This window comes from Betta splendens, chromosome 1 (genome assembly GCF_900634795.4).
Source record: "Betta splendens chromosome 1, fBetSpl5.4, whole genome shotgun sequence".
Lineage (NCBI taxonomy): Eukaryota > Metazoa > Chordata > Actinopteri > Anabantiformes > Osphronemidae > Betta > Betta splendens.
In genome coordinates, this window is record NC_040881.3 from 19477909 (window position 1) to 19500788 (window position 22880).

The window sequence follows — 22880 nt, forward strand, 5'->3', positions numbered from 1 at the left end:
TTTATAGTCTACTACATTGTCTGCACAATTATCAGACAAGAGTATTAGGATTATTGAACACAGTGCTCTCTCTCATTCAATACAATGAATTATACAAGTACAAACATTTTGTTATAGTTCAAGTTTAATGCTTCCAAAAATGTAAAACTGCCATTTTCTCATGAATCCAACCAAATGTTTTACACAATTTCTCACATCAGGGTAAAGAGAGATATGAAAGATATGAGAAGGATATGAAACAATGTCAGAAGAATGCAGAAGGGACAAACATTTAGCCCAGCTGAGATGATGCGTTCTAGGCCTCAGGTGTCAATGCGATCCTGACGACTGCATACACACTAAAGTCAGAGGCAGGAGAGTGTTCAAACACAGCAGCATCCGAGCCGAGAGCGCTGCTTTATGCCTGTGATCAGTCCAGAGGTCCAGTCTGCTTCCCAAGACACACAATGAAAGTGTCTCAGAGCAAACAGCACAACTGAAGTAAAAGGAACATTACTAGAGTAGAAGACGTTGGGAGAGACACGAGGGTCAGACGTGTTTTACAGGCATCGCTCCTGACATTCACTCACTGACACCATCACATACACTTAGTAGCCCTCAGTGTGAGCAGGTGAAGCGTTTCACCATATTGCAGTTGTTATTATCGGGGTAAAAACAAGCAGATGGGTCTCTGAAAAACAAGAAGTTTACTTTTATTTTTTCCATTTCACTGAGCTGCATTGCATGTAACCATGGCAACAGCACCAGGTGACTGGTCTTTTCTATTGTTTGCAATGTGATGTCATCAGAGTTTATTGAAATAAAATACACTGTATTAATATAGCTGTGCATGGCTGCATTGCAGTTAGAAATGTTCACTCCATTCACATTCACTCATCCATTAGTCGACCTTAGGGGAAACAAAAGCACATCTAAGTAAAGGCTAAATGGTATTTATTGACACATGGCTCTTAGAATGGCTATAGCTTCATCTTAAATAATAGCTTTGTAAACCCAGTCACCACAGCATGCACTGCAACGCTTGACTCCATCAAGTACAACAGTAACAAAGCCCAGCTAACGCTAGCACATGTACAGTCTGCTGGCACTCTGTCAAAGGTTCACCCCAAAGTAACATTCATCCCTAATGCACACTGGAATCTACACTACTCAAATAAAACAAACGGAGAATGACGGCAGTCCTGTGCAGCCCCTTGACCTTCCGAGTACAGTAAAATTCATCATTAGCACATTCATAAAAGTCTGTGACAAGGCATCGTTCTTGACCGCTCAACTTCCTGAAACGTGCGGATGCCTGAGAAGCAAACGACTATGGTGGTTTTATTCACGAGGAAACATCAAGGAGGAAAATCCCACAACGTATTTAAGTGTCTCTCCTGACGTAAACGTAACAGACACAATGTGTGAATGGTGACACCACCAATTTAAACCGCCTGAGCCGTTTGCTGGCTCACTCTGTCTGACACCTGTACGAAGCACAACTCCAATTAGCGCCCATAATCCTCCACATACACATCAAAATGATAAATAGAACCGTTTCACATACAGTAGAAAGTCTAACTTGTGTTATTGCTTCTAGCGGATTATTTCGCCATGAGTCAGACCCGGGTCAAATAGTCAAATGCTTCTTACGGTGTGCTAAAGCCCTCATGAGACAGACAGGTGGACTTTCACACATTAAACAGTAAGTTCCACCCACTCATAGCCCATTGCAAAAAAGAAGAACACGTTATCAGCAGGTTGTATTTGACCCAGGCCTAATTAATTTTCCCTGCCCACCCACGCTCTAGAAATAATCACCAGATTCTACAAAAACCTCTGGCAACACTATGGAAAACAATGTCAAACATCCATGTGTGTATATACACGCCTGTGTGTCATGTAACAGCACATCCAGTCTTTTTAGCCAATGCATTGTGAGAGTACTGTTTAAGGGAGCAAACATGTGGATGCATAAATGTAACAGCTCCTCCAGTGTCTTTCATTCAGTCCCGTAGCTCAGAGGATGACAGTATTGCTTCATTCAGTGTCCAGTGCTGCAAAGCAACCTTGAATGTTGACCTTCTCACCCTGCGTGAGACGCGACAAAGCTAACATTCTTCCAATGTTCAGACTCAACTGATGAGAAGTATACGAGATTTGTGCAAAGATCAGCCCTTGAAATTGTACAGAGTCTCTGTTTTAACCTTTAACCAAAGTTCTTTTGTGCAGGCATGCTTCAGTTCCATGGAGACTGGCTGGCTGTGCAATAAGAACAGGGTCCAAAGACAAGAAGAGTTGGCTTGAGTGTTGATGGTGAGGGCAGTGGAGAGTTGAGGGGGTGGACGTGGGGATGGGACCAAAGTCCTCAGCTTCCAGCTTCTACCTGGAGATCATGGAGCTGGACTGCGACTGGCTGGAGGAGGTGGTGGCAGCGCTGAGCTGGGAGAAGCCACTGTGGCTCGATTCCAGGCTGGTCATGGAGCCCCTGAAAGCAGAGACAGACGCACAAAACATGTGAGCGAACGCAACCCGACAGGTCAAGACTGTCTGTGTGCACAACTCGCACTCATGATGCAAAACCATGCAGCCAAATCAAAGAGGGGCAAGATCAACTCACTCTGTGTGGCAAGTGTGAGTATGATGAGGAGGAGGGACAAACTCATCTAAATGAAGTACTATGGCTCTGTTTGATGTGGAAGGTAGACTGTTCTCTGAGGACTATGTCGATAATGTGACATACTGTATGAAAACAGTCGACTAACATGCCAAGATGTCATTCATATCTCACCGAGTCAAAGAGAACAAATTCTTACAACCCTCATTTCTAGTCACTGCATTTAAAGAAAGACCCTTTGCGTAACAAAATTCAATCATCAGGGATATAAGCAGTAACGAATAATAACCAATAATAGTTATTATAAACTGTAAGCAAGTGTTTATATGTTGCTATGAAGTAGCATCTAAATATTACAGACAAGGTAAAAAAACTTGATGAAACGAAGCAGATGAAACATTAAAATGTGTCAACCATCAGCAAAACAACTCAAATGAATTAGATGATCATTAGGTCTGTTAATTGGGTCCAAGTCTGCACGTGTCGGGTCGTCTGCATCTATGCAGGTGCCTGAGTCCAGGTGGGCTGAACGTGAGCACAGGGCGGCTCAGGCTTCCTGGTTTAGTTAGTCATGCAAAGCGGGGCGGCTGGAGCCAGCAGGTGTAAGAGCTTTCGAACTGTTGTCCTGTTAGACAGAAGCAGGCTCAGATGCAGGAAGGCACCTGTCTGCTGCACTGGAACGGCACTGCTCAGATTAACAGCCACAAGCGGTGATGGAGATGAGCTAGTGCTACAGGGAAGTAAAGGCAAACGCTGGGCCACTTACAAACTCTGCACATCACAGCAAGCCGTTCTTCACAGGAAGAAGACAGAGCGGGGGGGGCAACAGAACAGGAGTGGATTGGACAGAAAAGGCTGCATTAAAGAAGTCTCTGAAGGAGGGAAGCAACCTAGTTTTCAAAACGCAGGGCTTAACAAAACGCATGATGCTCTTACAGCATTTCACAAGGTCAACTTAGCAACATTACAACTTTAAGGCACTAAGGGGTTGGCCGTAGAGAGGAAAACTGAAAGGAGACAGGTGGAAAAAGGAGCAAATATAAGGGAATAATGAATTATCACAACTTCATGAGAAAAACAATAGACACGCTTACACACTACAGCACATCTGAGACTCACACACACATCAGTACCAACCTGAAGTCCTCGGAGCCCAACACCTCAGTGTAGTACATGACTTTACATTTGTGCGAGGAGACCTGCAAGGTGGCCAACACATCATCCATCCGGGGCATGTTGGTGGAGGAACAGGCCGGCATGCTGTGGAACCTCCACTGGAGGATGTAGAAACCCGGCCATCGTGTTATGTGGGAGCCCTGATGGGAGGACACAGGTCATACAAACACCAGTGACTCCCTTAACGTATGAACCGGGCCACGGCCTGTCACTGAACCTCACCTGTACGCTCTCACCCTCCTTGCAGGTGAGTGGTGACTCCACCATGCTGTAATCCTGCCCCAGCGTCCATGACTTGTCTATGAGTTGGACGTTGTTGCCACCTGGAGAGGTGATGCCATGGGCTCCTAGGGGGTCCTTACGCGGCAGCTGAGGGGCCCTCTTGGAGTGGTAGATGTTGAAAACGATGTCTCCTTTGCACACGTCAAAGTCCCAAGTGATGACGGAGGAGGCGTCTATGATTTCGATCAGCAGCTGGATAGAGGACAGACATTACTTCAGCAGACAAACAAGAGAACCAAACATCTCTTCTTAGCTCCCATTTGTACAGTGGTTTTTGTTTATTGGAATACGGCTAAAGCTACTGGTGAACTGGTGGGAATAAGCTCAAGCTGTTGCCATGTTGATTTATATTCATATCTGGCAAAACCGGGTTGCAAACATCTGTTAACATCAGTTTCTAAGGTTATGGCTCATTAGCATGCAGTGAAAGACGAGTCATAGAGTGACACTGTGTGATGACCCCCCCTCCCCCTCTGGTGTGAATTATGCAACGTGACACTAAGCGATTATAATAAAAGCCACAGCTATTTTGTTTCTCAATGAATTCACAACCCATCAAGGAGTAATGCATGACTTAACCACCAGATGGCAGAATGTTCTAACCTGCCAGTTCTGCCTTGCAATCATTTTAAACCATCACTGCAGGCATCTCATCTCAGCCTCACCTCGTGTGGAGCTCCTTTGAAGATGCTGGCACTTTGGTAGATTGTCTCAGTCCAGAGGCGGACATCCTCGTTCTCCAGCTCCTCGGGAGTGCGGTACATGGACTTAGGAACCAGGCCACCTTCTGGTACTTCACACTGCACAGAAAGAGAGAGAGAACATGAAATAGGTTAGTGGGATCTTATGGGTCGAGCCTTTTCCCAGCTCTTCAGGCACCTACCATGCACTCTCCGCCGAGGAAGTCAGGGATGATCTCCTTGTCAATGTAGTCCACCAGTCCTCCAGTTCCCTGGTAGTCATTGCCTGCATAAATCAGGAACTTCTTGCGGGTGTTTTCATCAATAAATGGACTCACCTAAGAATAGAAAAAGGACTACAATTGAATCGTAGGTTCATAAAGGTTGTTCTACTTCTAACACAAATAATATGAGAAAAGCAAAGATTGTGTGTCCTGCATCTCACCAGTGTCCACAGGACAGGAAAGACTCTGGGAGCTCTCAAGATAAGCAAACGCCCCAAAGTCTCAGGGTAGTTGGCCTCCACAACCTCAATGATCCTCAGCAACGCCTTAACCCCAGGACGCCACAGGTGGCGCATGTTCAGCCCGTCCAGATCTACCAGACATGTCCAACAGCTGCAGGTGTGAAAGACTGGGATTAGTTCGATAACAAGCATAATGTATTTTTCCGGTCGAGAACCATGGCCTCAGACAAACCGCCCCAGCGCAGGGTGGAGGTCCTGGCCTGATGAAGCCAACAGGGCAACGTTATCCACAAAAAGCAGAGACGCAATTCTGTCCAAAAAAATAATGAACAGAACCGGTGTCAAAGGGCAGATTTGCCAAAATCCAACATGCACCGGGAACATGTCTGACTTACCGCCTTACTGCGAACCAAGCTCCTGCTCCCGTTGTACAGAGACCGGACCACCCCTAACAAAAAGCCTTGGACTCCGTACTACCGGAGCACCCCCACAGAATGCTCCAATGCTCCAAGTCCACAAAACGAATGTACCCGTAGACTGGTTGGGCAAACTCTCAAACCCTCCAGCAACCTAGTGAGGGTGTAGAGCTGGTCCAGCGTTTCCAACTAAATGCCTAACCCTAATGAAGGTTAAATTCTAAAAGGTGAGAAAGGGACTTGGAGGCCAGGCTGAAATGTCAGCTCACTAATTCATTTCAACACTATATGCAAACAAAAGGGAAGAAACACGACACACAAACACACAACTGGGTGTTTGCTTTCCAACCACTTAGCACCTTTCAGCCTGAGGTGATGATGATGTGATGAAGGCTGTGTTACTGTACACTGAACACATTCCTCTTCAAATCCTCCCTTCCCGTTGGTCTATTCCTACCGCAAGAGCTGTGATGTGACAGCCATTCAGTAGATCACATGCTTTCCTGCGTGGCTCTCATCCCAGACACCTCCTCTTGTTTGAGACAGCTGACAGATGGCAGATACTATCTCCTTTCTCGGCCTCCCTCACTATCGAGTGCATGTGAATCCTTGTGTACACTTTCCATTTAAGCAAATGTGTCCACCTGTGTCCAGGCTTTAAGTGCTGATCTCAATGTAACGAGCGGGCATGTTATAAGACATTGATCAAAATAAAGGTTTACCTGATGGGTCGACCAAACACTTTGGTGTTCTCCTCACAGCGTCTAAGACCCTCCTCATTGATTGACAGAACCTGAACCGACACAGTATAAACAACAACCTTAAACAGAGCGACTCACTGTGAGGCCGTCATTCTAAATAGACAGACTATTTATACATGGACTGAGCTGCACACATCCTGGTGTTAATACCCTTGTCAGGGCATGTGAACATTACTCCTCTAACCGGTAATCCCATCACCACACACCTGACCCACAAGCTTACTGACCCACAACTTAAAACAAGTTGAAACTTACGTGTCTGAGCAGAGATTCCTCTCCGAGAGCACGCACTAGTCCTTTAGTGTCCATCTGGCCCAGCCTCAGGATGTACAGGGGACGTCCATCTAGACGACATCCATCAAATAGAACAAATATTTAGCCCTCTGTCCAAAGGGCTGCATGTCATGTGGAACGGTCACTGTTTGCCTGAGTCTTCTCCTTTTTGTGAAAGACAGTTAAGGGACTGTGTTCTCTCAAAAATCTTACTCCTGTTGATCCCAAGTTCACTGATATAGGGATCTATAAATCACTTTCACAGTTATCACTCATTAGTCTAAAAAAAACAGAAAGGCAGCCTCAAGACAGCACATGACGGCTGAGGCATGTTAACCTGTTTGACTGTATATCTGGTTGTGATGTTAGACAGAACCTGACCTCTGTCGTGGTGGTGCCATCCCCCAGTGTAGTAGTCCTGCAGGACCTGTGGTGAGGTCCAGGTCTCCAGCAGGTAGTCAACCTGGTGCTGCTTCCTCCAGGTCAGAGACTGGCAGAGGATCTCCCGCGCTCTGTCCATGTTAAAGTCCCTTGCCCGCAAAAAACGAAGGATGTGCTCGTCTTTCGGGATCTTGGAAGAAAAAAGGAAGACGTTAAGCCTTAGTTCACTGAAGTTAAAAAAAATAATTCCGTTGTGATTTTACAACACTCTTAAGGTACAAAAAATAAAAAACTCACCTTTCCTTTGTGTGTCTCCTGCAGCCACTTACGAAGTCTGATCAGGCAGCTCTCCTGCAGTGGAGTGAGGTCGCCCAGGTAACGCTTTATGTAGTCCGCATCCAGCTTGTCTGCAAGATAACAAACAGCTAAATGAATGACCAAAGGAATGGGAAAACCAAACCCCAACAGTTTTTTTAAAACAGTACTTTTAGCCCACTTTCTAATTTCCTTCCACTATGGAGCAGGAACAGACCTTCAGGTGTCCCTGCCAGGATCTCACTGAGGCTGTCAGTCTGAAGTATGGTGCCGTCTAGCTTGACATCCTGACAGCTGTCCTTCACGTCGCTGGACAGCGAGACACAAACTGCAGGCGTAACCGTGAGGCTGGGGATGTCGGGGGCATTAGTGGAGGGGCTCGTTGGTTTGGGTGGAGGCAGGGAAATTGTGGAGGGAGCCCACCGGGGTACGTAACTAATGCCTTCGTCTTCAAGCTCCTTCAGATAGTATTCGATGATTTCCTTTCCCTGCGAGATTAAACACCAGTAACACTCATATTACTACTGGGTGTAATGCATTTAAAACAAAATGGCTGAAGCGTTTTCAGGGAGAAAATAAAATTAGTCTATTCTGCGCTGCCCACATGTTTTCTAATTTCAGGCAGATGACTCATCGGGTCCATAATAGCAGACCTCTGTCCACTCACACAGGATGGCACAGACTGACTCATGTACTTCACACAATACACTGACATTTTTTTGCATAATCTATGCAGGGGCCATTGTGCCACCTTTGTACTAGACAACTGAAGTACGACAGGAGGCATCAGATGTAACAACACACCTTTTTGATACTGCTGGCATACTGTTTCATAGCAATCTTTTCTACTGTGCTTTCAAAGCCGAAGAAAGACTTGATGTCCAGACTGGCGGTCTGCTCAAAACACGTCCAGGCCTCATTCTCTGGGTGAACCTGTACAAGCACACACAAAAGATACGCTCTATTTACACTGTATATACACACGCAAAAGATTTACGTGGTTATGACACACAAAAGGTGACATTTCCACATTGTGCACTGGGAGTGGGGGTGTGTGTATGACTCTGTCCATGTAAAATGAGCCAGGTCTTTACGCATGAGCCATTTAGAGCAGAAAAAGAACCGAGCACAAACGCACAAGGACACACACGAGTTAAGCTTATCAGAGTTGAGACGTCAAGACTTGACGTCAATATATTAACAAGTCTGCTCAAAAATAATACATCCATTTTAATCTAACCATTTGGAAAGGGGAAGATTTAAATGTTTTTCAAAGATCAACACATTTCAGCTTTAGCCAGGTCCATTAGCTTTGTCCACATAGCTTACGGGCAAAACAGTATGCTAAAGCTCACAGTGAGAACCTCTGAGCAGCCTTGGACCTAATAAAAGGGCAGTGCTTGGTTGGAGGCTAATATGATGTCCTTGGACTCATTAGTTTAGAATACACCTATTCATAATTCCACAGATCTAGAGTCAGTAAAGTATTTAGTACCCTTTACATACTATGTAATGGAACTAAGAAGAGCTGTGTTTTTCAGACCTGTATTTAGTCAGGATGTGAGCGGAGTAAATAATTCACAGTGAATTGGGCTGAGATAACAAACAACATGCTCTGTGCAAGTCTAAACATGGCACTCCCTGCAGGAAGGCAGGGGGGAGATTAGAGGAGACGCTGACATTAACAGGAGCATCCTTACGGCCGCTTGCTTGCACGGGGAAGGTGTTTTATGGGGTGAACAAGTCATATACAACAAGGAAACCAGGGTCACAGTTTGACTTTCTCTATGAGGCCACCTGTACTGAATAAGGTGCTTTTAGATAAGAGCCTGCATTAAATGTCACAGCAAAGAGTGTGTGGCACTGACTGAATAGCAACAGGTCTCATGGATGATAACCCTGTTGGAGAAGGTCTCATTGTGGGACTCTATGTGCAGGGTCCTCTCCTTTCGGTTCAGAGTGTTCTTCTGGATAAAGTAGACATAGTCCACACCAGCAATCTGTAAACCACAAGCACAGGAGTAAAAATTGTATAGATATTGAATCAGTAATAAAGAGATTGTAAATTACAGTAACCAATGAGTTATACCACTAAAACACACTAATTAATAAGCTGATGTGCCACACACCCTTTTGAGAAGCCGTGGAGCGTCCACATCCAGGGCACAGCGGCGCTCAACCCTGTGGGTGGATCCATCTTCACTGGTCTCCTCCACCATCACGTCACTCGCCACAAACATCGGGATCAGGTGGCAAGTAGGGAAACGGCGCTCATATGCCTGAAAAAGGAACATCCATTCACAGCATTAAATAGAGACAAGACCTGCATCAGAAAAGGATTCACTGAAACTTGAAGACCAGTCTTGCCCATCCCTCTTCTCCAGAGTGACACATTAGGTCAAATTTTAATAATTTTTATTTACCTCTAGGAAACTGTCTGTTATGTAAAACCCATTAGAAAATATTCACATACTTAAATGCAAGTATTGGGGTGAATGTGCTAAAGAGATGGGCAGAGAAGAGCTCTGTGCAGCCAGCCAAAAGCTGCAGCTCCAAACTACCCAATTGAGCTGAGCTACACCAGAGAATGGAGCAGCTCCAGTTACAGGCTGTGCGCACAAGGGCAGCAGCAGACAATGTGTTCTCACAAATGCAAAATACAGGCAAACTCAGCTTTTGTGCAGAAGCCAGTCAGCTGGTATGAAACTCAATCCTGATTGGCCCAAAGTTCAGTTGCTTCTATTATCTCATTATATCCTGCTGTATAACCACTGGTGCGCCGAAACACCACACTCAACTTGGAAATTCCATCCCCTGATCTTAGATCAGCTAAACAAATGGGTGGAGATAAGAAGGAACCAGGAAAGGCTGTAAAGGTGTGCATAAAAACAAAAGGGAAACTAAGATGGACTGTAACACTGATAGATTCCTTCTAAGAAGCAGAAACTTTTATATATTATATATATATATATATATATATATATATATATATATATATATATATATATATATATATATATATATATATATACACATTCAAACACGCTGTGCGTGGAATGACACAGAGACACAGATCAGACTAAAACAACAAGCACCAACAGAAGTTCCTGAGAAACACAAAATGTTTTTCTATAACTCTTAACCAGAGTCATTTGTCCAAACAGAAGGTAAACAAATGTCACCACCACAAATGCTGTTGCCGTCGCACACACACACGCACACACTGCTGACTGTACAAAATCACAGTGTTTGCTTTGCAGCAGTAATGAACCACTAGGATGAACAGCCTGGTTCTGCATCATGAAACCTGACTGTTTCAGCATAGAAACAACAAGGTCCTGACAGGCTGTTCCTGTGTCAGGGTAACAATGTTGGTGTTCCTCCAGCTAGTGTTGCCCATTCCAGTCTATTGTGAAGAAATGTGCCATTTAGCTGATTGCTTTGATAAAAGTCATATTGGGATTATTCTCCTTTTTGTTTGCCACTAGTCACAGAGGTGTCTCCATGCTGTTGTTGATTATATTGTATAACTGGTGCATCCAAACATCAGGAACGTGGCGTAGAATTTGCCACAGCATTGGTTGTGTCCTGTAGAAATCAACCACATATTGTCTTAATAATTCATAACCGGGGAAACTCCATCCTGAAGGATTCCAGCACTTAACTCTAATCACAGAAGAAATGTAAGAATGGTGAAGACAAAAAGGAACCAGGAAAAGCTGCAAAGGTGTGAATAACAACAAAAGACAAACCGAAATGTTCACACACAGGTCAGATTGAAACGAAAAGTACCGATCATGGGACGTTTGGAGCTGCTCAGGTTTCAGAGTCTGACGTAAAAGAAGAGTTGTGTTCTTTGAAGAATAGAACAACCACATGTTTGAGCTTGTGTGTATGAAGGTCAGCGGACGATTGCTATGAAAATGAACCTGATATTAAACAATGCTGAAGAAAAAGCTGCCGCTTTTTAACACGAGTGGCAGGGGCCCAGCGGCCCTGACAGGCCACTCTATGGGACACTCTGCTGCCCAGCGCCACCGGCTGAGTCCTAATCCTCAAACAGTGGCCGTCCGTTTGTACAGCAGTCAGCACAACAGCCTTGGCTCTAAACATCGGTTCCAGCCATCAAAAGCAACCTTACGTCAACAACAAGCTCCACCGCACACATTCACACACACACACACACACACACACACACACACACACACACACACACACACACACACACACACACACACACACACACACAGTAGAATAACACAGGGTTTGCTTTGCAGCAGTAATGAACCACTACGATGAGCAGAAACACCCACGTCTGAGCCTCGTTCTGTATCATGAAAGCTTAGAGAAACACAGTAAACAAGTTTCATGTGCCCCTTGTGCTATAACACACAGTGTTCTGGTGAAAAGGGAAGTGTCAGGGTAACAATGTTGTACTTCCCCTGCTACACAGAGAGCAATAAAGTTTGTTTTTCACTGGAAGTCTTGACCATTTCATTTTTATTTGGCTGCCTGCATTTGTATTCGTAACATCTGTATTCGTCTACAGTTTTCACTATGCCACTAGTCTCAAAAGCGTAATAAAAAAGCGTCATCATCTAAACACATCATTTTTCATCATATTGTTTTTGTCGCGCAATTCAAAATTTGTTTTTTTTCAAAGTCAGCTGACATTCAACCACGTGTTCTTTGAGATCTGTGTGAAACCCCTCCTTCTGTCACTTTGCATGTCATGTGTGTTCTGAAGTCATGATTCACACAATACACACTAGTGTGTAGACAAATAGCACAAAGTCAACATTAAGTTTAACATTTGGTTCATTTATTAAGGTTATTATTTAAGTCTATATTGACCTACAATTCAGTGCAGGCAAACTGTGGACAAGTGGAGGGATCCATTCAGATCTGTTCATTAAAGTCTCCTCCTCTTTGCTATGACTAATCAATTAATCAAACCATGAAGGCTCTAGCACACACATTAGACGCTCTATTCTCTGGATTGGATATCCGAAGCACAAAACCTGCACACAAAAGCTGCCACAGCACTATCTGAATAAACATGACTCCACCCTGTCATGTAAGAAGTATTAGGAATACAAAAACCTCATCCCAAACAGGCTCGACAACCCAACTTAATAGCTGCAAATATTTCACAGAAGTTTGCCTCAGTTTCTTTCTGGAATGTTTAACACAAGTGAAACAACCTCCTCTAACAGTTCACGGGCGTAGGAAAAACTGGGGGAACATCGTGTTGCAGTTTCCATGGCGACTGAATTTTGTCGAACACACCTCAACCAGCCAATCCATGAGTAATGGTTTCTGGAATGTGGCTGGGAAGCTTGTGTTTTCCAGCAGTGAAAGAGAGAAAATGTAAAAACAAAATAATTGTTTAATCCCTTCCTGCATGTACAATAACAACTCTTTGCTACAGGCTGTGTAGATGGGGACCAGGATGGAAATCAAAACCTGTGCTGTTCAGGAAGACAAACTCAGGAATTCCAAGTGTTCAGGAACACATAACACACTTGGGAGACTCCGAAAGCAGCAAGAAGCATATGTGTGTGTGTGTAGCATACTAAAAGCAGGTACTGGCAGGCCGCCCAGCCATTGTCTGGCACAAAGAATAAAATTAAACCTGACTGGATCAGAACAGGACAGAGGTCTGTAGGACATGGTGTTGGTGAGCTGCGGCCACAATGTCTTGAAGGCTAACGGTGAGAGCTAATCACATGAACCGTGTGCTGCTCATAATGTTCATAAGCTACAGCACCAGCATCACCCATTACTAATGGACACCTCAAGCAGTCATAGGAGTACATTCAAGCAGAAACTTCATTAACCCAATTCAAATCAGTTTTATTTCTATCTCAAGGCACTTTTCAACAACTAATAGCCAACAAATCCCACATAAAGCGAGCCTTAAACTGTGGCCAACCAATAAACTCGTTATACAGTATATATGCTTATATATATGCTAAGTTAGTTTAGTCTCATATCAAACAAAGCCAAATAAACCACCATGACATGCAGGTTAATCTTTACTAATAATAAACACGTCAGGGCTGACCTGGTTCCATAAATAACCGAGGGATTGCAGCATCACTGTATTTAGCCAAGAAGCTGCTAAAACTGTTGTTGACAGACAAAACACAAAGAGCCAAAGAAGAAAGTGGATGAGATTCAATATGTACTGTGGTACAGTGTTGATGCAGATCTCACCCAAAGACACAACAGCTCTGATGCCACATTACTATGAAACCGCAGCTGTCAAACTAACTCACTGACTGTTCTAAGGGATACTTGACCTGACTGCACTGTGTTTTACGGGATCAACTTCCTGGTTCCCGTTATCTCGTCAATCGTGACAGCGAGTGGACAGTCAGTCTGCCAGGAAGTGCACTCGTCACACAGTAGGCTTCCTGAGTGCAACACTTTCAACTGTGTTCCAGCGTCCTCGGAAGCAGTGTCACATTTCTGAGGCTCGTGACAAGGGTGGTGTAACAGGCAGGACAGTTGTCCAGAGGTCAGCCTGTGCTACTCTTAACCAGCTGACTTCTCTGGCAGCTGGAAAATGACAAGAGAACGACACTCTGGAGATGAAGTGCACAAGAGTACATGAAGGAAAGTGTTTAGAAGACGCAAGACCAGAGTCACCTCGCATGTCCTATTCATCCTAAGCTCTGAAGATCAAACTGGGCTCCAGTAGGTTACACACAGCAGGTCATTCCCTGTCCTACACATGCCACCGCCCCACAACTACCCACTGGCGATATCATCAGGAGTGGTTTCACACTTCTGTCTTTCCCTGAAGCTGTTCTCTGATGTTTCCCTGTAAAGAGCACACAGCACAAACAAGTCATTGACTACATGCCACCTTTGACGTCAGCCACGATCACCACTTGGTCTGAGCAGCCGTGGCCGGCAGGGATGCGACGTCATTTAGCCAGCGTTTGGTGGGACAAAATCATTGCAGCTTCACACCCACCACACAGGCAGTGGTGAGCCTTCAACGTTGGTGCTTGATATTACACTCACACAGGAGCCTATTGACATGTTTGTACTTTAGCTGTGTACGCCAGTAATGAATTGGCTTGAATGGGTCAAATTAAATGTTGCTTCCAAGCAGCATGTCAGGCTACGGACTGGTGGTGTTTGTTTAACTAGGCACCAGCAGCCAAATGACAGAACAGGATCTCAAAGAAACACAAGCTGCTTTTTAAAAAGAAATAAAATAAAAAACAAAGCACATATTGAATCATTTGACACAATTATAGAAAATAGCACACAAAGAGTAAACTTCCTTCCAATTCCTTTCATTCCAGAGAGCAAAGGTATAAACTCAGAAGTAGGTCATTGATGAACGGGGGGCGGGGGGTGTGAGTAGGAGGAAAGTGGAGGCAGCGTGATAAATCCTGGGCAGAACTAGATCAAATGCACAAAGATGTGCGAAAAATGAAACAGATGAAAAAGAAAAAAACACTGGAAAAAGCAGGAGTGTATTGAACAAGGGATGTAAATTTTAAAGTATGTATGTAATGAACTGGCTCCGGCCATGAACCAGAAACAAACACAGCTTGGTTCATACTGAGAAAGAAAGTAAAAGAGAAAGCCTTTATTGCTGCAATGCCTAACTCTATATAAAGAGTAAAATACGAATACCGTGTAACTTATAATTATTGTCCATGAACACATGACATCACTTTAGTTTGAATAATACCTAGTTTCATTAGGACTCATCTTTACAGACGGGGTATATTTGTAAAGCTTCTACATCCGTGTTCTTCATGGCTGGATCACAACTCCTGTCAAATGTGCAAAACGTCCTAAGCATTTGTGTTGGTGGCTGATCACACACAATGATGGGGAATGTTCTCCACCTCTGTCTGCCTGGTAGGCCACACGCTTTAGGAATTCCTCTGCAAGCCCTTCTAGTCTGGCACTACAGGCATGGCATCAACAAATATGAGAGTTTCCACAATAAACAATGATTAAATGGTTTATTTAAGATTTGTTTAGGGTTTGGGCTCATAATTGTGCATAAACCAAGATGTAGGATTGTTGCCCTTATCAGATCCAGAGGCATCTGAGCTGAGGTACAGCCCAGATGTGGATTGGAGAGAAAACAGGCTCCTGATTGAAAAGATGCAACAACAGTGCCTTTGGTTTCTGCGTGCCATACCACCCACTTCTCTCCTCGTGATGTCGCTGTACAGTGTGCATTGTAAGGCCATAATGGCCTGAACGGGCCGAGCCTTCGATGCTAAACGATGGTCCTGGGCAGCGGCGGCGTGAGTGGATGCGTATGTGCTTGCAGCAGGGGTTTGACCGTCTTTCAGCTGTCACAAAGTCCCCACAAGAAGAAAAGGAAATATTGACCTAAAACAGGGCATTTGAGCTTGTGCCGTCCTCACGCTGAGGCAATGACACCGTTATATGATGACATCAAGTGATGCGTGAGGAAACATTCTGGTAGGATTCACCATAGAATCCACTAATTCCACATGTATCACCAATAAAATCATCAGATTGTCTATGAAGTTTAACCAAGAGACCAAACTCCTTAGTGATTCATGGGAACTTCTTGTTTGTTTGGACACTGGAGCATCACTGATATCCTGCTTTACAGTAAAGGAAACAGAAGTGCTGCAATTGCATTTCTACCATTACAACAGCCAGTTCCTTTATTAACTGGGCCTGCTAATGAATGACTTTGGTAAATGCTGCTACAGCTTTCCAAGCAGCTGAAGGGGGGGTCAGAGTCTTCTAATCAGATTAATGGCTCCATGTGTGAGGAGGAAAGAGGAAAGCTAATTTGACAGACATACTGTAGTGCAGCATCCTTGCCATTATTAACATACTCAAGTTGAGAATAAACAGTAGAATATGACACGGCACATGCTTCAGAAGAACGCGTACGGTTACACGCGTCTGACTCAGTATGTGAGTCAGTATGTGTATGTATGACCGCAGTGTAAAACTCTCTAAAGCTTGGTTGTGTAAGCGGCGTATGCGGACGCAGAGCAGCGCAGAGTGGGGGAGGGGAGCGGGCGGCCAGCATCCGCTGCTCTGGCAGAGAAAGGCGTGAATGGGAGCCGCCGGTGGCCACTGAATGAAGTCGGCTCCAGAATGTTCTGTGACGCCTGCAGATGAGCTCGTCTCCTTGAAGGCAGCCCAGAACTCTCTGCCGTTCCTGGCAGTCAGCCTGTAGCCCCAGTAAGTGAATGGATCACTGCAGGGGGAGCGCCGGCAGTCATTCATGGGAGCAGATGGATGTTCCCTGAATCAAAACGGACAGGTGCGATGATGGGAAAGTCACACTGTATCAACAGCTTAATCAGCAAACGCTTCTCTGGATTAAATTTACTTCTTCAGAGCAGCTCTAGACACGCAGCATAGATTAGGTGAAAGTAGGTTTCATTCAATTGGTCTGTGCTCTGGTTTTCATTCCTACGACCAAAATAACTGAAGTAATAAACTGACCTCATTTCTTTTAATCAAACCCAACATGGAGCAGGCTCAATGAATATGTTCTGGTAACGCCTCTAGACACGAGGCCATTAGGTGACATTAGCAGCTGATAACCCGGCAGCTCACAGACAGATTAAAACAATGGAGCAAATCCCCGGGTTGGTTCTGTGAAGAACTGGGCTGCAAAGTCCTTAACCAGACCTCGCTGTAAGTGGGTCAGGACTTCACCCTGCCAGGGCCGGGATGTGGAGAGACAGCGGATAGCAGGAGATAAATTTGGAAATACTGGCTCAGCAGTAAACTGACACAAACGCAATTTATTGGAGGTCTGATGCTTTAATAGACATAATAGAGACGACCTTGTTGTACGTACAGTGTAAGAAATACTATATGAAGAGGATCAGATCGACTGGATGAGCAAAAAGCCTCTCATAAGTCAATATGTATCACAACTTGGGAACAGAGACCAAACCACTTCCTTGTTTCCAAACGAAACGCACCGGCAACGACATTACACAGAACATGTTAATGAAGTAGAACCAGCTCATACGTTGCACAACACTGAGCTCCACAGGCTTCCTACTTGCCCCACGGCTCTCCTGTGTGCCGTTGCTCCACGGAGGCAGAGGGCAAAACAATTCCTGTAAGCAGAGTGCACACGTCCTTGGAGGAGCCTGGGCCCAGTTGGCTGCATTGTGTCCTCCGGCCCCCCTGGTTCATAGTCTAACAACTTTATGAACAGACACAACCGGTATGGTTCCTGAACATTTTCCATAAAGAAACCATAAGCTGCTAATATAACAGGCACAACAACAGTGGGAAAAGCAAGTGATCCACACACGCCCCATCGCATAAAATCACACTCTGGATGCTGATTGTTCTGACTTGATTGAGGGCAGAAGACTGATCTGCATCCCATAGAAAAGACAATAAGGCAGTTGCGACTGCTCTAGCACAAGGTAGACGTCTCTCTGAATACAAGAAGCTACAGTATTAGCTCTCGTTGCTCTGTGTCAGCATTTCTCACCAGCCACTTCCTGACATTTGTGATTGCTGACAAACCCTATTTGCATTTGAAACATGCAAACATTTAGCATCTGAAGCATATGTATTCACTTGTGCTGCTGCCACTGATAACGGGATTAAGTCACTAAGAAGGAAACGTCCCCCGTCATTAATGATGCCTGTGATTCCAGGCGGCATTACGCCAGCCAGGTACATCCCGTTGCTTCCTCTGTAGAAATCTTGTGGGACGGGGCAGAAGCAAAGCTCTTTGTCCTTGTGGATTAGTTACAGGGCCACACGTTACCATGGAGCAGGTTAGGCTATGATAGGCCTGGACTCACTAATACCCTCTCGCTGGATCATGGGCACTTAACAGGAAGGAATCAGATAGTTGGATAGATGTCTTTTAGGCCTAGCAATAACACAAGGCGATAGGTTAGGACATATTTGCTATTCCACGATTGACAAAGTTCATCATTGTTCTTCAAGGCGAGTAAAGCTATTTATCCGTCCATGTATTCCTGGAGCAACTGCTTCTCCAGGCCTGAAACAGCAGCATAAAGGCATTGTGTTGTATTTTTGACATTCCTCCGTGACTCCCAGAGGATCGACTAGAGCCTCGGAGGCTGGAGCGCTGCGATAATAGCAGCAACAGCAACGGCTACATTTCCTGTTATTGAGATGTGGCAGAGAATCTGAAGACTGCAATGGCTGAGAATGATTTCAAAAACATGACTGGCCCACGTCACTATGAACACCCTCCCCTCACAGCAAGGAAAGAAACAAGGTTTTAAAAAGCCAGCTCTCTGACAGACACAGCTTTCTGATTAATAAGAATGGTGTTGACAATTGAATTTATCTATTAAACGACATTTAAATAATAGGTGTGGTACATTACAGCACAAGTATCAAGTCCAGTCCTGTCAATTCAATTTAAATATGCCTTAATTATAGCTGCAATCTCACCGTGTTTCACAAAAACCAAAGTCAAGTTCAAAATAAGCCACACCCAAAAGCACGCAAGATCCTCTAAGGCTTTGTTTCAGTTCAATTTCTGGCCCGTGCTATCAGATTTTGGCAATATCTGATCAACTATGAAAAATGCACTCGGTGTATGAGGGTACATTCTTTTCATTAGCCGTCATGTCTTTAGTATGAGTCCAAGACACAGATCACAAAACTGTCAGGTTCCACAGTTAAGTCATGGGGAGAGTTTAAAATCTTTAGAAGTGAGAACACTGAACAGCTTATTAAAAACTGGGCACAGTGACAGTGGTGGAACAACAACAGCCTAAGGACATTCAAGACACAGCAGTGTTAGCGAGGTACGGGGTACTTTGCTAGCACCTGCCACCGAGCAGAGCTGCTCCTCGGGGCCAAGTGGGCTGTTTCTCATCCAGACTAAAGGAATGCATCTGGGCTTTAACAGAGGAATGCAGAGGCCCGTTTATTACCCCTCAGAAGAGTCAACGGCTGTTTCTCAGAACACATATTATCCAAGCAAGACGCTTGAGGGGAAGACCGTACATCAACTTCCACAAAGCAATGAAAGCGAGAAGGCTTTAGTTGCTCCAGACGAACTGAAGGGAAGCAAGCAAAGCACATGTTAGCATGCAGGAGCACTCTGCATACGTCAACAGAACACTGGCCCCCCAAGTCTTGGATGTTGCCACATCATTATGCCGCAGTGGTGGCAGAGCTACTATAAAAGAGAAGTGAGAGGTGGGGAAGATATTTCACTGGGTCTTCAACAGAGAGAGTCAGCAAGTGTTATGACGCGTCATTAAGTTGGTTCTATTGTGTCTGCAAATATTTCACTGCAGAGAAACAGCCTCAAAGGGAAAAAAACACATTTCCCACTTTGAGCTTTGAACCGACTCAAATGTACATTTAGATACATACTTTTCAATATATCAAATGACAATTTCCATACTTCCGCATCCACTGCTGACCTAGTTTAAAAACACCTGGGCTGTTCCTTTGCGTTATCGAAAGCAAATGTGTCCCATCAGTGTTTCATGCTTCAGCATTATTGCATTAACTGCATGAACTGAAGCAGGTGTAGGTACCAGCCCTCTATTTATAGAGGTTAGCTAAGCAGATGCACGAAGCTGCAATTATCAGCAAAGCAATGCAGCGTGGCTGAAATCCACGATTGCATAATCAGGTCAGGACTCTGCAGATATTCACTGACACAAACGGCAGCTGGAGACAAACCACTGTGGAGTAAACCGTCCATCCACAGTCAGTCTGCATCCAGACTGACTTAGAGCTGCTAAGGATAACAAACAATAAACAGGAAGAGACAGCACAGAAGAATGCTGGGGAGAAGCCCACATGAAACACTGACTACCGCCACCATATTTGTGGATGAAACTTGGTCTGGTGTGAAAGCAAAACAATGTGTGTGAATTCAGGCGCTGAGAGTGCAGATGTAGAGTGAGAGATAGCGCAATGACTCAACACAGCTTGAACCCCAGGCTGACAGGAAGCTGAAGGGGTATGTCTGCAGTACAGAAGATATAGTGTGTGTAGGTGTTTGTGTGAGTTTGTCATGAGGGTAATATCTGTACAGCTGACATGCGTAGGTTAACAATGGGCTATGAGGCTGCTTCTAGACGGTTCTGCAGTGAGCAGCACATGCAGCTTTAACAACGTGGCTCTGACCAGAATCACAGTATTCGTTGTTGATCATCCACAGTATCTAAGCCAGTCGTATACACAGTAGTGTCGCAGGAACATGCACAACGTTCACGTCCTTCATGTGACTCAGGACGGTGTGTAACTGAATGAGCGGCCTCTGAGGGTGAAACGCTCCCTGCACAGCATTATATAACTGCGCATCTATAGCATCATTATTCACGCCCGAGCCGGAGCAGTGGAGTCTGCAGGTGAAGACACTTACCGCCATCACCAGCTCAAAGGGATGCTTGTACACCCGCACGGGCGACTGGTACTTCTGCACCATGATGGGGATTACAGCAACACCAACAACCTGGAGAAAAGGCAAAAAGGAAGAAATGAGCAGCAGTGAACACGAACAGAATGATAACAATGGGCTTGGTGCCAAACCACAGTGCAAGACAACAGAAAAGAAAGAAATGTTCTTGAATGATGCTACATGTGTGTTTATGTGATGATAACCACAGAGGAATTCTACTCACTCCAAGCTGTGGCCAAGGATCTCAGTGATTAATGAATGCAGTGCACTTATTTATCAAAACGGAGACTGAATTACTGCAAAGGCTGTTCACTGCACACTACTGGGGTTGTAACTAGGGCACCTACTGTACTGTCTCAGCAGAAGCACAGGGCAGCTATTAAACGCTGAAAAACACAGGTGCTGTTCACTTATTTAACTGCAAGCAGCACATTCCACATGGGGAGCGTTTGAGCTGAGCCTAGTAAACAGGATGAGACCAGGGAAAAACATCTGACTCCAAGGAATCCGCAGTCACCTGAGATCTGCATGAAAGATACAATCAAATCCAGATGTTCTCAACATATAAACACCAGGACTCTTGTTGGTCCTTGTGCAACGTGTGGCTTGAACTTGGAGTTCTGTGTTTGATCAGCGTGCTGGTACACGTCTGCTGCAGTGTTTTGAAGGGAACACGCCTAAAGGCTTTACCTACACAGGGATGAGGACGGTATAATAAGTGGTTCAGGGCGGAAAACACACACGTAGCCAAAGCACCACATACACTGTACAGAGATTGCTACTGCTGCACGTAATTACCGTCATGTTTCAGGATCCAACGGTAACTTCAAAAACACAGATATTTTAGTCTCAATAAATTCATGGATCTCAGATGTTTAGGAAGAAACTTTATCGGCTTTATTGTCACCTGATGTTCCAAACAACAAACTTTATTGTGTCTCCATCAACGTCAACAGTCCCATCACATATAAACACACTGACTGTAACAATGACAATAATAAGACTGTAATTGTAACTTCTAACGCTAAATGCTTATTTTGTGCCGTTCTCCCAGGATTTTATACTGAAGCATCCCCTGTTTGGGAGCTGTCTCTTTTTATGGTTTCTGTGAGCTGCCTGCTCTTAGAACCGGAACCGGCTGTATCGTTTCCCAAAATACACGCGTAGAACCCCTAGATGTCTTGTTTTATGTTACAAAAAGTGTTTTCTTTTTAACGCATTTAAATCAAGCGATCCAATTTTAGACATTTTGCTCAGGTTAGCTTAGCAAAACAGCGACGATGCTGGCGACTAGTTAGTTAGCTAGTGAGCTAGAGCTAACTCTACAAACCGCTCTTATCGCAAGAGAAACTTTACTAGCAATGCTTACCGTTGATTTAGAAGACGAATGATATGTGGACTGGTTCCGTCTCCTTACTGCTTATTTCCTCTGGAAGGATTATTCGAATCAACTCTTGCCATTTCTCCACTCGGCTCTTCCTCTCGCCGGGTCCGGGCAGTGCGCTGAAGCCAGCAGCTAGTGATCGTTAGCTTGATCGTGCTAGCTGCCCGTGTAGCCCGAGTGGCTAACGAGCTAATCGACCAACGCGTAGACCTCACAGACCGACAGCGACGGACATGATACGCGGGATAGACTAAATAGTCCGCTGTTAGATCTCGCCTGGGGTGAGAGATGAAGTGTCGGGGCAGTATCCCTGCTTCAGCCCTCCTCTCGGGTCTCAGTCATGCCTGTGATGCTGTCGCTCCTCCCCGCTCACTAAGCTCGGTTTTTTTCCAGCTCAAGGGCAGCGCAGCGCTGTCTGACGACATCTGTCATCGCATGGACAAACACCACCACACAGTCATCTAAGATCACACCCAAACGCAAATAGACTACAAGGCATTGCTTTAATGCTATTATTAATTTCCAGCAATATCTGCGGTTGTATTATGTACCATGCCGTTCAGATGCGACCATCAGGATGACGCTATGTACTGTAGTGCCTCTAATGCCATAGGAGCGCAGGAAGACGCCGAGGACACGTTTTTATTCTAATATTAATATAGAATAATAGTATATGAGCTGACTGCATTGGTGGGAGTGACCTGACTGGGCTCTCCAGTGATTCAGAACACACAAC

General features: G+C 44.9%; 1 protein-coding gene across 3 annotated transcripts; it reads right to left on the minus strand.

Moving 5' to 3' along the window:
* Positions 1–106: 106 nt before the first annotated feature.
* On the minus strand, positions 107–22632 carry si:dkey-237i9.1 (SEC14-like protein 1). Of its 3 annotated transcripts, XM_055509357.1 has the most exons (18): positions 22130–22632; positions 21559–21584; positions 20725–20814; positions 9476–9625; positions 9215–9346; positions 8151–8279; positions 7564–7834; positions 7329–7438; positions 7032–7221; positions 6633–6721; positions 6339–6409; positions 5180–5351; positions 4938–5072; positions 4720–4854; positions 3995–4246; positions 3734–3912; positions 3363–3389; positions 107–2467 (listed from the first exon to the last, which is right to left on the minus strand). In XM_055509357.1, the coding sequence occupies exons 2-18, from the start codon at positions 21562–21564 to the stop codon at positions 2362–2364; spliced, it is 2244 nt and encodes a 747-aa protein (XP_055365332.1). In that variant the 5' UTR covers positions 21565–21584; positions 22130–22632; the 3' UTR covers positions 107–2361. The 3 variants fall into 3 exon arrangements, with proteins under 3 accessions (XP_055365332.1, XP_029005209.1, XP_055365333.1); XM_029149376.3 differs by lacking the exon at positions 21559–21584 and having other exon boundaries at positions 22130–22630; XM_055509358.1 differs by lacking the exon at positions 3363–3389 and having other exon boundaries at positions 22130–22625.
* Positions 22633–22880: the final 248 nt, after the last annotated feature.